This window comes from Symphalangus syndactylus, chromosome 10 (assembly GCF_028878055.3).
Source record: "Symphalangus syndactylus isolate Jambi chromosome 10, NHGRI_mSymSyn1-v2.1_pri, whole genome shotgun sequence".
Lineage (NCBI taxonomy): Eukaryota > Metazoa > Chordata > Mammalia > Primates > Hylobatidae > Symphalangus > Symphalangus syndactylus.
The window spans coordinates 43,017,487-43,031,640 of NC_072432.2; the positions used below are offsets into that span (position 1 = coordinate 43,017,487).

Genomic DNA, 14,154 nt, shown 5'->3' on the forward strand with positions numbered 1-14,154 from the left:
CAGATCTTGAATATGGGTAGAACGCTAGAGATCTTTTCCCAAGTGGACATGTTGCCATATTTCCTGGAAAAATGTCCAGAAATGTGATCCCTAGATTGTCCAGAGAGACAAGTGGGTAGACACAGAGACGTCGACTTCATGGGATCTGGCTCAGGGATCCAGCCTGTTCCCATTACAGAGTCAAAAGTCACAAAGGATTGGACAATTCCCCCAATCCCTACCACTCCCACTCAGCCTAGCCCTTAATTCTGACCCACGATTCTTCCTTTTGTGACTGTCTTCTAGCTTAAGTATTACTAATTTCCTTCTTATGTTTAGCACTTATAAATTCCACATTAGACTGTTCAGAATGGGTCTAGGATTGATTAAAACTAGATTGAATTAAAAGGTTTTGTTTAGAATGTTTCATAATCATAAAGGTGAAGTTATTTTAAGTAAAAATAACAAGAAGCGTTGAGAAGTCCTAAATTCAATTTTTCAGTTTGGCCTCTAACAAATCGTATTGGGTATTTCTTGATTAGTTTCCATGTAAAATGCATGTGTTAAATAGTGCTTTAGAAGCCTGATTAATGCTTCTGAAGTGCACCAAGATCTTAAAATGAAAGATGTTGTTAAAATGGAGATCCTCGTCATGTAATTATCATTTTTTTTCCCCAAGGGGAAGAGCATCGGCTCCTCAGCCCTGAGCTCTGAATATAAAGCATGAGTGACAATGCAGAACTAGGTTATCATTATAACACATTATACCTTTTCTTTTCCCAGCTCTCATCCTCAGAAAAACATCCATTTTTAGTCTTGTTCTTCACTAGCTGTAAAGCTTTTGTATTATGCTCTCAGGTGGAGATACTGGCATTTATAACTGGTGTGACCCAGAACATTTTTTTTCCTCGGGTGGTGTACTTCCACCTACATAAACACTAGCCTGTCTAAGAAAATAATACAATTCTTGAGCATTATTCATGCCTTAAATTTGAGCAACAGAAAAATCACTAAAAGGCTTGTATTTACCCACATCAAATATTCATTTTTTTCATTCCCAATGCAAAGCAACATTCACAGGCCCTCAAAGCTCCCTTCTTTTGCATCAGGAGAAAAGAAGATTAGCAAACTCCAAGATCTCTTTATTTTATTTTATTTTTCTTTCTCTCATCCAGAGTCAAGGTTAGCATTAAGTACATCTATCCATCAAGGCCTTTGTCAGCGTGGACACTTTGTTTAAATAGAAATAAGTATTGGCTTGTGCTTTATGGTGAGAAACAGTAAGATGCCTGAGCTCCCTTATTTTCCATCAGATTATCATTATCTGCAGCTGAAGATCAAGCCTTAAGGGGCTGCTGCAGGCACGGGCTGAAGCTGAAAGAGGTGTGCACTCACGTGCCTGGTCTCCCCATACTTTCCTTGGCAGCTGAACCAGGATAATTGTACATTTTAGATGAAAGAAAGAGAAAACAGAAAATTGATAAAGCTAGACACTTTTCTGCTTTTAGGGTTCTCTGCCTTTGACTATAATGAAAAGGAAACTATAAATCACTCCTTGCTATGCCTACCATCTGAAGTTAGGTGCAGAGGGAATTACTCTGTTGAATTTGGTGTGCATAAAAGAAGTTCTGTTTATAAAAATGAAGTTAGGAAAACCTCAAGATCTCAAAAGAAAATATGCACTAAAGACCATGAACCAAGGAACAAACACAGGAGGATAACTGTTTCAGATAAATGAGAAGTCTTCTCTTCACTAGTTTTCTGTTATGAACCAGATGCATTTTTATTGTAAAACACAATGGCAAGAATGTGCTTTAGGATATAGTCATAATACAAAGCATCCCTGCACTTCATCCAGCAAACTCTTAATTTCATTTACTTCTCACTACGTTCTGCAAGCTGTGATAAGCTCCACTTTAAAGATGAAGAAACTGAGGCACAGGGGAATTGAGTTCCATAGCCAAGGTTTCACAGTTAGTACCTTAGCAAGGTAGAATTCAGACTCAGGCTTTTCTGATCACAAAGCGCTTTCTGCTTCCTAATGCGCCATCCTCCTCCATTGCACCAATGCACTAAACCAAACCTCTGCCTATGTATTATAGTGCATTTTTGGATACACTTTCTATTACTCACTAAAGATCCTTTCTATCCATACACGATACAAGACAGAACTTCTTTGGAAGAAGCCTCAGTGAGAACATCAGGAGCTGTGATGTTACTATGCATTCGCAGGAAAATTCTGAGCATTTTTCTCCATTTTTCTTCTCTCTGATTCCTTTTATTGCATCCCAAACTGGGTATGTTTCCAGCTGGATGGTATCCAGCTGGTCATCTGCGGATGTGAATTGTCTGAAGGGAGGCGTGAACTTAATTACATGTGGCATAGTGAATGTGACAAGAGGGGTCTTATCATTACTGAATATGCTCTAAGCAAAAGAAGTTCAGGCTGGCAGCTGAACAGCCTGAATGAGCCACAGAGATGGGACAAGCGGTCTCTGACCAAAGAGGGTGCAGAGCTGCAAGTCCGTGCTCAGGATTTCTACCTCTCCTGCTTTACAGATCTCTGGAAAGGCGGCGAAGCCTTTGTTTTCCTGGTGGATACAATTTCCACAATTAATGCTGCTAACATGGGCCTTTTTGCCTTGTTTCTGGTAGCAGTTTGCACAAATGAACAAGACCTAGACTGAGATTTTGTCCTTTATTGATTCTTGTTGGAAAACAATTTGAATTGAAGATATGAAAGTTGATTTTCCCTTTTCTCTGCATTCTGTATTCACCTAGCAGTTTTATCAAAGGGTGAAGAAATCAATTTAGAGATTCCAAATACAAAGGTAAATAGAACACCTTTTTTGTAAACTGTGGGGAGCCATGGAAAGTTTCTGAGCGGCCGAGTGACACAGGAATAGCAGGGCTTTTTAAAGATTGATCCGGTGACAGTGCACGGAATGCAATGGTGGAGGGAACAGAAGGACTTGCCCAGAAGGCTTGGTGCCTGGGTGGGCCCTGGCAGTAATGCAGGTGTGAGGAGAGAGGAGGAGGAGGAACCAGGCCAGAGGGTGAGCCAGGTCCCAGTCTGAGAGAATGCAGAGGGTATCGAGAGAATCTATTTCAGAAGAGAAAGTATTTCACAGCTGGCTAGAAGTGTTGCAAAGGAGGGGCAGAACACACAGAACAGATTCAAGAATCAAGCCTGGGGCACTGTGAGAATTGTGAGAAAGGTGAGAAGCAGCAGTGGCTACAGGGGAAAGGACAGATTCCAGTTTGGATGTGTTCAGTGTGAGTGGGGATGTGGATTCCTGCTAGGGACGTGGAAGTGAAGTCACGGCAGGGAAGGAACCTCCAGCCAAGAAAATGCAGAAGCAAAAAGAACTGGGGAAAGAACTTTAAGAAATACTCCTATGAAGGTTTGGGTGTGATGAGAGAAACCAGATAGAACATGTAAGGATAAGGCAAATGAAGAGTTTGCATCTAGCACAGTACTTAACATATTACTGTGTTAGGAGTAGTGGCTCCTCAATGAATATTTCCTAATGAAAGTATGAAGGTTTGTAAGGGTAGACAAACAAACCGTGGTATAAATAGGATCTCAAAAATTAAAGGTAAAGAGAGCTCCAAGATGGAACCTCAACATGAGGTGTCATTAAAGTAAAAATGTAAAGAAAGAGGAAGAACAACAAAAAGACTATTAGATTTGTCAACTGTGGGACATTAGTGGTGTTCAGAACTTTTTTTTTAATTGGTGAAATCCCCTTAGCAATGGTTTAAGATGTGACACAGTAGTGTGGCAACTGACACTATCATATCTATCTATTAAATATAAATAATAATGTGTGAGGATAGAGGAAGGTCTACGTAGGTAATTGTATAGAGCTAGATTTGCTTATCATGTTATTTTTTGGAACTTTGTAAAATAGTAGTTGACATTATTCTGTCTCAAGGAAACACACTGATCTTTCTCCTTTTAGTAGAGTCCTTTCTCATTCATGAGCCTCAAGTTCCTCAATTTGAAGGAAGAGCTATAAAAAGGCTAACGGTGGGAGTTAGTGAGTCCAGGTATATTTAAATCTTATCCTCATACCGTTCTTGACAATGTTCATTTATTGAAATCCTACTTAGAAATGCTTCAAGGTAGTTTATGAAAACACTTCTTCTCAATAAGAGAAATAAATTTAAGTGGATAAAAAAGGTAAGAAAATGGGGAAAATAAAGTTATAAAAGATAAGATAAAGTACGTGAGCAGTTAGAATATAAAATAGTTTGTGTAATTCCCAGCACATTTGCTAGTACCAGGTCGTGAATTTACTATTTCTAAGCCTTTCAAGAAGGGAATGTGTTAAGTTACAAGATCCGCATGTCCATGAGGAAAAAAATATGCTCAGAAGAAACTCGATTATTTTTCCTTTGGTTCCTCATAAAGAAGACATTTTGCTAATGCAGTGAACAGCATCCTTAAAAGAAAAACAGCAATGAGTTTCAAGGGCTGCTTCTATCAGTGTCCCTCAGTGGAGGTAGACAAGCATAATGCTTATCAGTTCTGGCTTAATCCAGGGATAGATTTTGGCTTGTCTAGGGAGATGGTGGCACACCCTTCAGAGTGGCTTTCATAAATATTATTTTTGCACAATTGAGCTTTTGATAGCAAGTGAGTTAGATATTCCCTGTCAGGTACCTAGAGTGCAAATATTTCAAGTTGCCAGTTATGTGTGAAGGCCGGTGCTTTAAAAGACAGCTGAGCCTAGGGTGGGATTATCTTCCTAAGGGACCAGACAAAAGACATGTCCATTACTAGAAGGCATCTCTTGTTCCCACAGAGGTGGATGGAGACAGATTCTTTCCTTGAGCCTGCTCTAGGAAACAGACAAGAATAGTTTCACAAGGACTTAAACCCACTCTAAGCAACCCAAAATACAGCATCGTGTGAAAGAAATTAAATGATTTGTGTCTGAAACCTACCTAGCTTCGCATCCTTAGGCAAGTATGTTAATATCTGCAGATTTCAGTTTCCTCTTCTGGAACAGAGGTAATAGACATACACTACCTTACAGGTGTACCCTGAGCAGCAAATGCAATGGCTTATGTGAAAGTTTTGTAAATTATACACTCTTGATTAGAAGTTCTCCTCACTGATAATGACAAGCAAAGGATGAGAAAATATTTCTGACAGGAAACTGAAATTTCTGTCTGTGGGCTTTGTCCTAGAGGACTCAGCACCCATCCAGCATTTACTGGAATATTATCCTTGTTGGACTTTGGAAAACATTTAAAATTTTAATCATTGTTCTTTGCTGAAATTTCTACTTAATTGACGCTTCTGCAGCTAATTTTTGCTCTATGTTCATTTCCATATCATCTGCAATTAATATTTACAAACTGCTTGAATTGCTTAGAAAACACATGAGACATAAAGAGAGGTCCTTCTCTGCAAAAACATGAATCCGAGATATGTATTTTCTGCTATTTTCTTCTATGTAATTTAATAGCTTCCTTTGTATAAATAAAGGAAATGTGTCACACACTCTGACCTTAGTTTTCACATAGTTAAATCTCATCCTGTGTAACTCCTTCCATATATGCTCAGATATTTCCAATTTCAATGCTATTTCTCTCATCTTGAAAACCTATAAGAGAATCTTATCATTATTTCTTCTTTGTTTTTCATTCCCTGTTAAAAATTCCACTTCACCACTTCCCTATTCATTACATTTTTGCACCTCACTGGGTTAATAAATTCTTTTGACACCTACTGCCCCTCCTTCCTCCCTCCTTCCCTTGCTATCCCTCCTCCAAGAATGGTGCCCATCAATATTGCATGCCAGGGGTGTACTTGGACAGTACAGGTCTGACAGCTCCCCAGCCCAGCAGGGAGCCTTCTCCCTTCTGTTCCAAGTCAGTGATGAAAAGGACCCCTCCTCCTTCCTGCCTCAAGCACCGGCTGCTAACACCAGACTGAGAGATAGATGTCTCCAGTCCCCAACTATATTGCAAAGACCACTTGAAATAGATTCCACTCTAGTCTCCTTCCTTAAAAGTTTAATGTTCACTTCTCAAGGTACACTTGTAACTAGAAGGTAAGAGTTGTGCTCAGAAAAACGCAATCATTGGTTTTTCTCCCCCTCCAGGACAGGAAAAAATAGAATTAAGCAATAATAAAGTCACTCCTTAAGGCAGATAGTATAGTATTAACTATGACACGGTGAAGGCAGAACTTGACTTGTGTTCTGAGAGAATGAATTTCAGACTGGAAGAAGGACAAATTGGGTCAAGAGAAAATGAAAACCAAGGTGGTAATGGGGATAGTAATGAGGTCTCAGGTTGCTCCCAATAACCTTATAGTTCCAAATTTAAATACATTCCCAAGTACCTAAATAACTTTAGCTATAATGGAGGAAAGGGTATTGTTATTTAAAGAGAATGGAAATGCTATTAGAAGACTAAAAGTAGGTAAAATTTGTGTTGGTTTTCTAAATAGGAAGAAAGAAAAGCCATAGGTTGGTGAGATCCTAGTGCAATTTTAGAATAAGTGAGGAAGCAGCGATAGCCAAGAGTTATTAAGGGGAACATATGCCAAATTTTAATTGTGATCTTAGGACTAATAGTCAACTGTGGAAGCTCTAAGATACAAACTTACTTGTAAGCTACCAAGTTAGCTGCTACAGTCTTATGCGTGCTGATAAAACACACAAGACTTGTGGATCAAAGACAACAGACAGCTTATTACCCACAGCGATAGCATTATACAGAGTACCATCATTTCTGTGCCAATTTTGTGAGCCCCATTTTAGAAATGGTGATGCAAAAATGTTCAGATGAAGTCTACACACTCAATGGTTGTATTCCAGAAAAGGATCTATGAGCTTAGGGAACCTGAGTCTTCTATAATGAGGAGTAGACATGCCTGCCATTTGCTTCAGAAGTAGACATTGTCTTTATCTTTCAAGGTAATTGCTATACAAACATCCACGCATGAACATGAGAAATCCATGGATAATCGTCTTCCGACAATATTAAAAATAACAACTGCTACCATTCATTGAGTGTTCAGTGAGGGCACCCATAGATAAAAGCTAACTTCTGGAATATGTAATAAATAAGACGTAAACCATAGACAAAAACTAGAGAAAAATCCATTTCAAGTGACCATTGCAATTATAAAGGAATTTGATGTGTCCCTTGTCATATATATGTGAATTCCATCAAAAGATGTGAAACGAACAATGTCCATTTTAATGGGTTTCTATTTGGTGGAACTAAATAGCTCAAAGTATTGATATCAGACTGGAAAGAGGTTCCAAATGGCGTCCTTGAAAAGGTCTCTGCCCTTGCCTGATATTCTTGTGTTGCAAAGTTATCAATGGTTAGAATGAGAACGTAAATGGCAAGAATATCAGATTTAGGGAGGAGAAAAGACTGGAAGAGATAGCCAATGTTTGGAGGGAAGATAGAGCATGAAGAAATAGACGACCCGAAATTTACCTTGAAACTATTAAGTTCAAATGAAAAGCTAAATGTAAATTTCTGTACATAGGTTTAAAAGCCATCATTACAATCATGGAACCAGACTTAGCCTAAGAACCACATCCTTAGACTTAGCCTAAGAGCTTTTCATGTTAGGAATACTTAGAGTGGTTAGCTTTAACAAATTTCTTAACTTCTTTGGAGCTTCACTGCTTCATTTTATAAAGGAAATGCTTAACCATACTATCTCTATCTTCCCATGTAACTGGAGCCTGCTAAATAATATTTATAAGTAATTCCTTGATTGGGAATAATCAACAGCAACAATTTTGTGAGGCATGAATATAAACACAGATGGCAAATCAAAGAAAATATTCTCTCATACTGTCTATTTGAGTGTTGAGTTCAAGATGCCACCACTTTAACGAGGACCTGGAAAACAATGACAAGCATCCATATGAAAATGAAGATAGAAACCCAAGGAGAGATCTGGAAACCATGCTATTCCAGCTGAGGTTGGAAACATTGAGGTTGTTTGGTCTGTAATAAAGAAGACTGTAGACACATCACAATGATCTCCAAATATATGAAACAGTGTAGCATTGAAAGCAAATCAAGGATACGTACAGAGAAATTTCAGGAAGTCAGGTTGTGCTCATTCTAAATAAGAATATTTTGTAAATTTGAGTTTATAGTAAACAAGGTTACCTTTTAGCAGTAGTAGAACAATTCTGGATGTGTCTATAGCACTAACTATATGTCAGCCATGTTGTAGAGGGGTTCTGGCTGGATGGAAGGTGCTGCCCAGTGACTTCCAAGGGCCCTTCTAAAATTCTGTGAGTCCATGATTTCAAAAGCTATGCTATTCTGATTGAGTAGTTTGACTATTGTCATTGAGAGGGCATTTATTTTTCATCTCAGCACTAACTAGCACTTAGTTGTGAGACTTGGGGCAATCCACTCAACACCTTTGGAACTATATCTTCACAAATTTACTGATAGACTAGGTTAATTTATCCATTTGCTTGTTGATTACAGTCCTGTTAGGGAAAAGATTAAAGGCAATTTTTATGTATAAAAATAAAGAATCTGCATTTTTTAGGTTCTTTCTGCCCAGATTCTCTGAGCATGAACTATACAAGTAAAGAGATCTCATTTTAAGTTGCTGTATAAATACAGTTCTATATTATTTCTAGTCATATTTGAAAGAATGAATCTTCTGTACTAGCCTAAATTATTCCTGAAAATCATTTGGACTAAGTTTAGTTCTAGAGTGTCCTCATTCTGAAATGATTTTTTAAAACTATTTTTCAAGTCAGGTCCTGAAACCACAAAAGTATTTAAAACCCTGTGAGACCAGTGGCAAGAATTATCAGAAAATCTGCTTATGTAACTTCATAGGGACTCTGTTCATTCTCATTCCATCTTGAAAGTGTCTGTACATACATTTGGAGGAAGCTACCACAGAAAGACCAAGTGTCGGAGGGAAGGGGATCAAAGAGATGCTGGCAAGTTTATTGTTATCATAAAGACTTCCAGTCCTGCAAGATCAAGGTCTTGGTATAGAGGCCATTTAATTCTGTGTCACCTATTTCCTCTCCCCAACCCCCTAGAAAAAAAAAAAAAAAAATTCCAGGAGAAAACTACTTGACCTGTTTGCATTCAGAACCCAAGTGCATAGTTCATGAATACAATGGAAATGTCACTGAAGCCATTCTCTGCTCTCCTCCTAGGCCACCCATGGATGACTCTCAGACACTTTTGACCCCTGTGGTGAGCTGTGGGCCCCCAGGAGCTCTGCTCACCCGCCCCATCGTCCTCACTATGCATCACTGCGCAGACCCCAATACCGAGGACTGGAAAATACTGCTCAAGAACCAGGCGGCACAGGGACAGTGGGAGGTGAGCTGCTGTTGGGATAAAGGTGCTATGCAAGAATAATCCACACAGATAAGCAGGAGCAATTATGGGAGGCCTTTCATTTATAAAGCAAAACATGAGTGGAATTTTAGCTCACCCTCAAAATGAGAGAGAAACAGGCAGGCAGACTAGTTCCCGAGTGTTATATCTTCTGATTGATAGGCACACAGAAAATGATGGTCACTCATTAGATAACTCAGAGGAAAGGTGCACATAAGAGTTGTAGACATGTTCCTTTTGGAATATAGATTATATATATGTCTATATATATATTGTGTATATGTGTGTATATATAATATATACATACATATGTATATGGGGTGGCTCATGCCTGTAATCCCAGCACTTTGGGAGGCCAACGCAGGCCGATCATGAGGTCAGGAGTTTGAGACCAGCCTGGCCAACATGGAGAAATCCCGTCTCTACTAAAAATAGAAAAATTAGCCAGGCTCAGTGGCGGGCGCCTATAATCCCAGGTACTCGGGAGGCTGAGGCAGGAGAACTGCTTGAACCCGGGAGGCAGAGGTTGCAGTGAGCCGAGATCACACCACTGCACTCCAGCCTGGGCAACAAAGTGAGATTCCATCTCAAAAAAAAAAAAAAAAAAAAGTATAAGTATATGTATATATACGTATGTAATTTGCAGGTACAGAAACGTTGCAACTGGATCAGAAAATGTTAGACACTTACTTGCAGACATGTACCTGGGATATAGTTCTTGTGCACTTAACCTTGGAAAACAGAAAGGGTGTGTCTCCAAACCTCCACTAGAAGGAAGAAAATCCACAGCATTCTGGCTCTCTGCGGCTGCTGTCATCATAACTTCTTAAGGACAATGCTTTAAACAAGTCTAGTTCTTTATATTAGAACCCTCCACTTAGCACCTGTATTTTAGTAATATGTTTATCCAAAAATATTCAATAATTTAAAAACTATACTATACATTTATACTTGTATAAAATGTAAAACATATAAAATAGGAAGTTATAATATGCAAAGTATATATTATATGCTTTGTGATTACTTATGATAACTTTTTAGGAAAAAAAATTCTTAGAAAAGATACGCATGAAGATTCCAGCTCCTAATATTTTAAGAAAATATAGTATTAGATGTAGAAGAGTACCAGAGCATCCCTGGGATTCACTGGGATTTCCTGCCTATGGGCATGTTCTACTCTTGACCATATCAGGGGATCACTGCTTGCCGAAGCGTACATAATAAATAAATAAATATACTTTAGGTTGAGTTAGGGCCAGATTTAACCAGATCTAACTTGAATTCTATTTAAGCTTTAAATGATGTATCTGAAAAACATCCCGTCTTAATCCGAAGTGATCCTCAATTATTTGCATGATTCCCTTCCTATTACCCTATCCATTTCTGGGTTTGAGTAGTAACAATAACAATGACATTAACAGTAAACTGAGTAGATGAGGAAAGTAGAAGAGGACAGTCCTCATGAAAGCCCCCTTGTACTTGTGAGTGACTGGGACGTGGGCATCGTTACTCTTTGGCCATGTCTTCTAGGAAGCTTTCTGTACCATGTCACCACTAGGGGATACCGGAGGCTTTCCTTTGCCCTGGAGAAAGCAGCTGCTTTCCAGGTGTCCTTTTGGGACTGGAATAAACCTGGAGGTTCTGAGCTTCTTTCTCTCTTTTCCTTCTTAGAGGCTTCCTCTGGGGCCATAGGTTCAGTAGAAGAAATTGTTTCACTGATGCTATTAAAACACAGCTGTTATTTATAGCTCAGATCATGTTGCAAGGCCTAATAAATAATACCCTAGGTGGCGACCTCTTTCACATCTTTATGTAGCCCTCTGAACTAAACATATAACAAAGTGTTCATTCACTGTTTCAGCAAATGGTTGTGGGACACTCACCCTGAGCCAGGCCCACTGGAATACTCCTGCCCCTGCAGAGAGACTGACTGACTCTCGTCTCTGACAGTGCAGAGACTGACTCATGCTCACACGTGGATTTCTCCTGCCTGAAATTTTCTTTTAAATTTGAGTTAATTAAAAGTTGGAAGACTTCACATTAAAATCTGAACTTCCAGCCTGTCTTGGAACATGTGAGGCTTTGTCCACACTTGGCCTGCATTCCTGCGTGGCAACCGTAGGCCGAAGCCCAGCAGAGGCGGCGCTCTTTAGACAGGCACGCGGTCTGCTTCGCCACAGTCGCCGTCATTCCTCCTCCTTGTCTGTGGCCCTGCCTGCTTCACATGCCTCTGTTACCTGGTTGCCCCAGGATGCATTCGGAATCCCAACCCTTGGTTTTTGCATCCCATATGTGCTCTTTCAGCTGATATATTCTGTGGCCTGAACCATATAGATGAATCGAACTTGGTTGAATTAGTAACTATTTTTTTAAAATAAAAATCATCACTTCCATTTATTTTTATTTCTTGCTAAATGTTTTCAATGTCTGAAAGAGTAGACTGCTTAATGACACATAAAAACCCATCTCTTTAGACTGAAAATTTCACTGACTTGTCTCCTTCAATTTAGCTTCCAGCTTTACTCCCAGCTGCTGCCTTTAGAATTTCCCTGAGCTCCTTCTTGTGAGCTCACACACCATCCCAGCCCACCCTACCCTCATCCCAGCTCCCTGACACCAAGTACCATGTCCTTGGCCCCTGGTCATCTAGGACTTGAGACAGCTGCCTGCTTGGCCAATCCTCTGCTAGTCATCAGTCATCAGATGATGACTCAGGTACAACTGCTCACATGATCTAGGTTGAGTGTTTTCCGTTTAAACCTTTTTTGCAGCAAAATCCTGCTTTCACATACACACACACACACACACAATATGAAATCCTAAATATATAAAACATGTTAAAAAGTTGTGGCTGGGCGTGGTGGCTCACACCTGTAATCCCAGCGCTTTGGGAGGCCAAGGTGAGTGGGTCGCTTGAGCTCAGGAGTTTGAGGCCAGCCTGGCAACATGGTGAAACCCCATCTCTACCAACAAAAAATTAGCCAGGTGTGGTTGCACACACCTGTGGTCCCAGCTACTTGGGATGCTGAGGTTGGGGGATCGCTTGGGCCTGGGGGACAGAGGTTGCAGTGGGCTGAGATCTTGCCACTGAACTCCAGCCTTGGCAATAGAGTGAGACCCTGTTTCAATTAATACATTAAATAAATAAATAAAAGAAGTATACTGACCCAACAACAACAAAAAAAAGTAACAGAGAAATGTATCTTACGTGTCATGGAATTTGCCAGGTCTTGCTTTTCTTAGAATCTGACAGCCAAGACTACTTAGAAAAAGCAGTGTATTTCTTTAGGAAGAAACTGTCAGGTGAGTTTTGAAAGAACATAGTAGAATTGCATATTAATATGTTATTGCCCAGTTCCTTAATTTATCTAATTCTTTTCACACGTACAGATTTTTGGGAAAATGTAGATTCTTAGAAGATCAAAAAATGCAAACTGAAGGACATCTAAATAAAGAATATTCTCAGTGTAAAGACAGTGGTAGAAAGAGATACAACGATGAAGAACTCAAGTAGACAGATTATAAAACCTGAGAGAGAAAAAAGACCAAGTAAAGGATAGGTCCTACTCTACCCACCATTCACCACCATCGTGGTGGCCGGCATGTGTCCTGGGTGGCTTAGCCATGGCCCTTCCCTCTTGTCCCCCAGGATGTGGTGGTGGTCGGGGAGGAAAACTTCACCACCCCCTGCTACATTCAGCTGGATGCAGAGGCCTGCCACATCCTCACAGAGAACCTCAGCACCTACGCCCTGGTAGGACATTCCACCACCAAAGCGGCTGCAAAGCGCCTCAAGCTGGTCATCTTTGGGCCCCTGTGCTGCTCCTCGCTGGAGTACAGCATCCGAGTCTACTGTCTGGATGACACCCAGGATGCCCTGAAGGTAAGTGCCTCCCACCTAGCCTACCCTCTTCACCTCCACCTGGAAGCCAAGGTTTTGCACGGCTGTGCACGCTTAGAGACGTGGCTGTGTGTGTGCACCCAAGTGTGTGGACACATGTGTTTGGCCTCAAATGATGCAGTTAAAAAAGATAGACATTTCTCTGAGGCCATGCTGATATATGAGCTGTTTACACTGATTCCTCCCAAGGGCTACTTTGTTTACCTTCCTTGATTTCTTTTAATGAAAAATTTAGAAGAATTTGGCAACGAGACCCGTGGATGGTAAATAATCTGCTTCCCTGTTTATCTCAGCTGCGTTCTTCCTATAAAAGGAATTGGCATAATTGTTCACACTGTATGTTCCTCTGGTGTGCTGCTTCATTTATATGCTTTCCCATTCTTTTTATGAGAGCTGTGAGGGAGCGGGTTAGCATTTGACAACAGGCTGCTGCTTTGCAGAATAAATGGGCTTAATTCCTGGTGTGATTATTGCCATTCATTTTATCCCATTCGAAGCTTTAAGGGATATAGTAAGTGCCTTTGAAGAACTTATGATATAGAAGGAGGAATAAAAGAAGTATGCCAAGGTTGAGGAGGTAAGTCAGAGGGTGAGAAATGCCACAGTGGCTGACATACAAAGTGCTATATGGGAGCTCAGGAGACGGAGGCATCATTACTTTGAGGAAATCTGAAAAGGAGCTAATATTTGATGATCGGCCCTAATGGAGGATTGGGTTTTGACCAGCAATAGTGGAGGGAAAAATACAAGATTTCTAAGTAGAGGGAACAGCGTGAATAAACACAGAAGCAAACAATAAAGACCCTCGGCCGGGTGCAGTGGCTCATGCCTGTAATCCCAGCACTTTGGGAGGCCGAGGCAGGTGGATCACGAGGTCAGGAGATCAAGACCATCCTGGC

General features: G+C 40.3%; 1 protein-coding gene across 1 annotated transcript in view; it reads left to right on the forward strand.

Moving 5' to 3' along the window:
* Nucleotides 1–14,154, forward strand: part of UNC5C (unc-5 netrin receptor C) — a 397,344-nt gene that overhangs the window by 344,682 nt on the left and 38,508 nt on the right. The window contains exons 11-12 of the mRNA XM_055296967.2: nucleotides 9,168–9,336; nucleotides 13,004–13,237. Coding sequence (XP_055152942.2) covers nucleotides 9,168–9,336; nucleotides 13,004–13,237 — 403 coding nt within the window. The remainder of the gene's footprint in view (nucleotides 1–9,167; nucleotides 9,337–13,003; nucleotides 13,238–14,154) is intronic.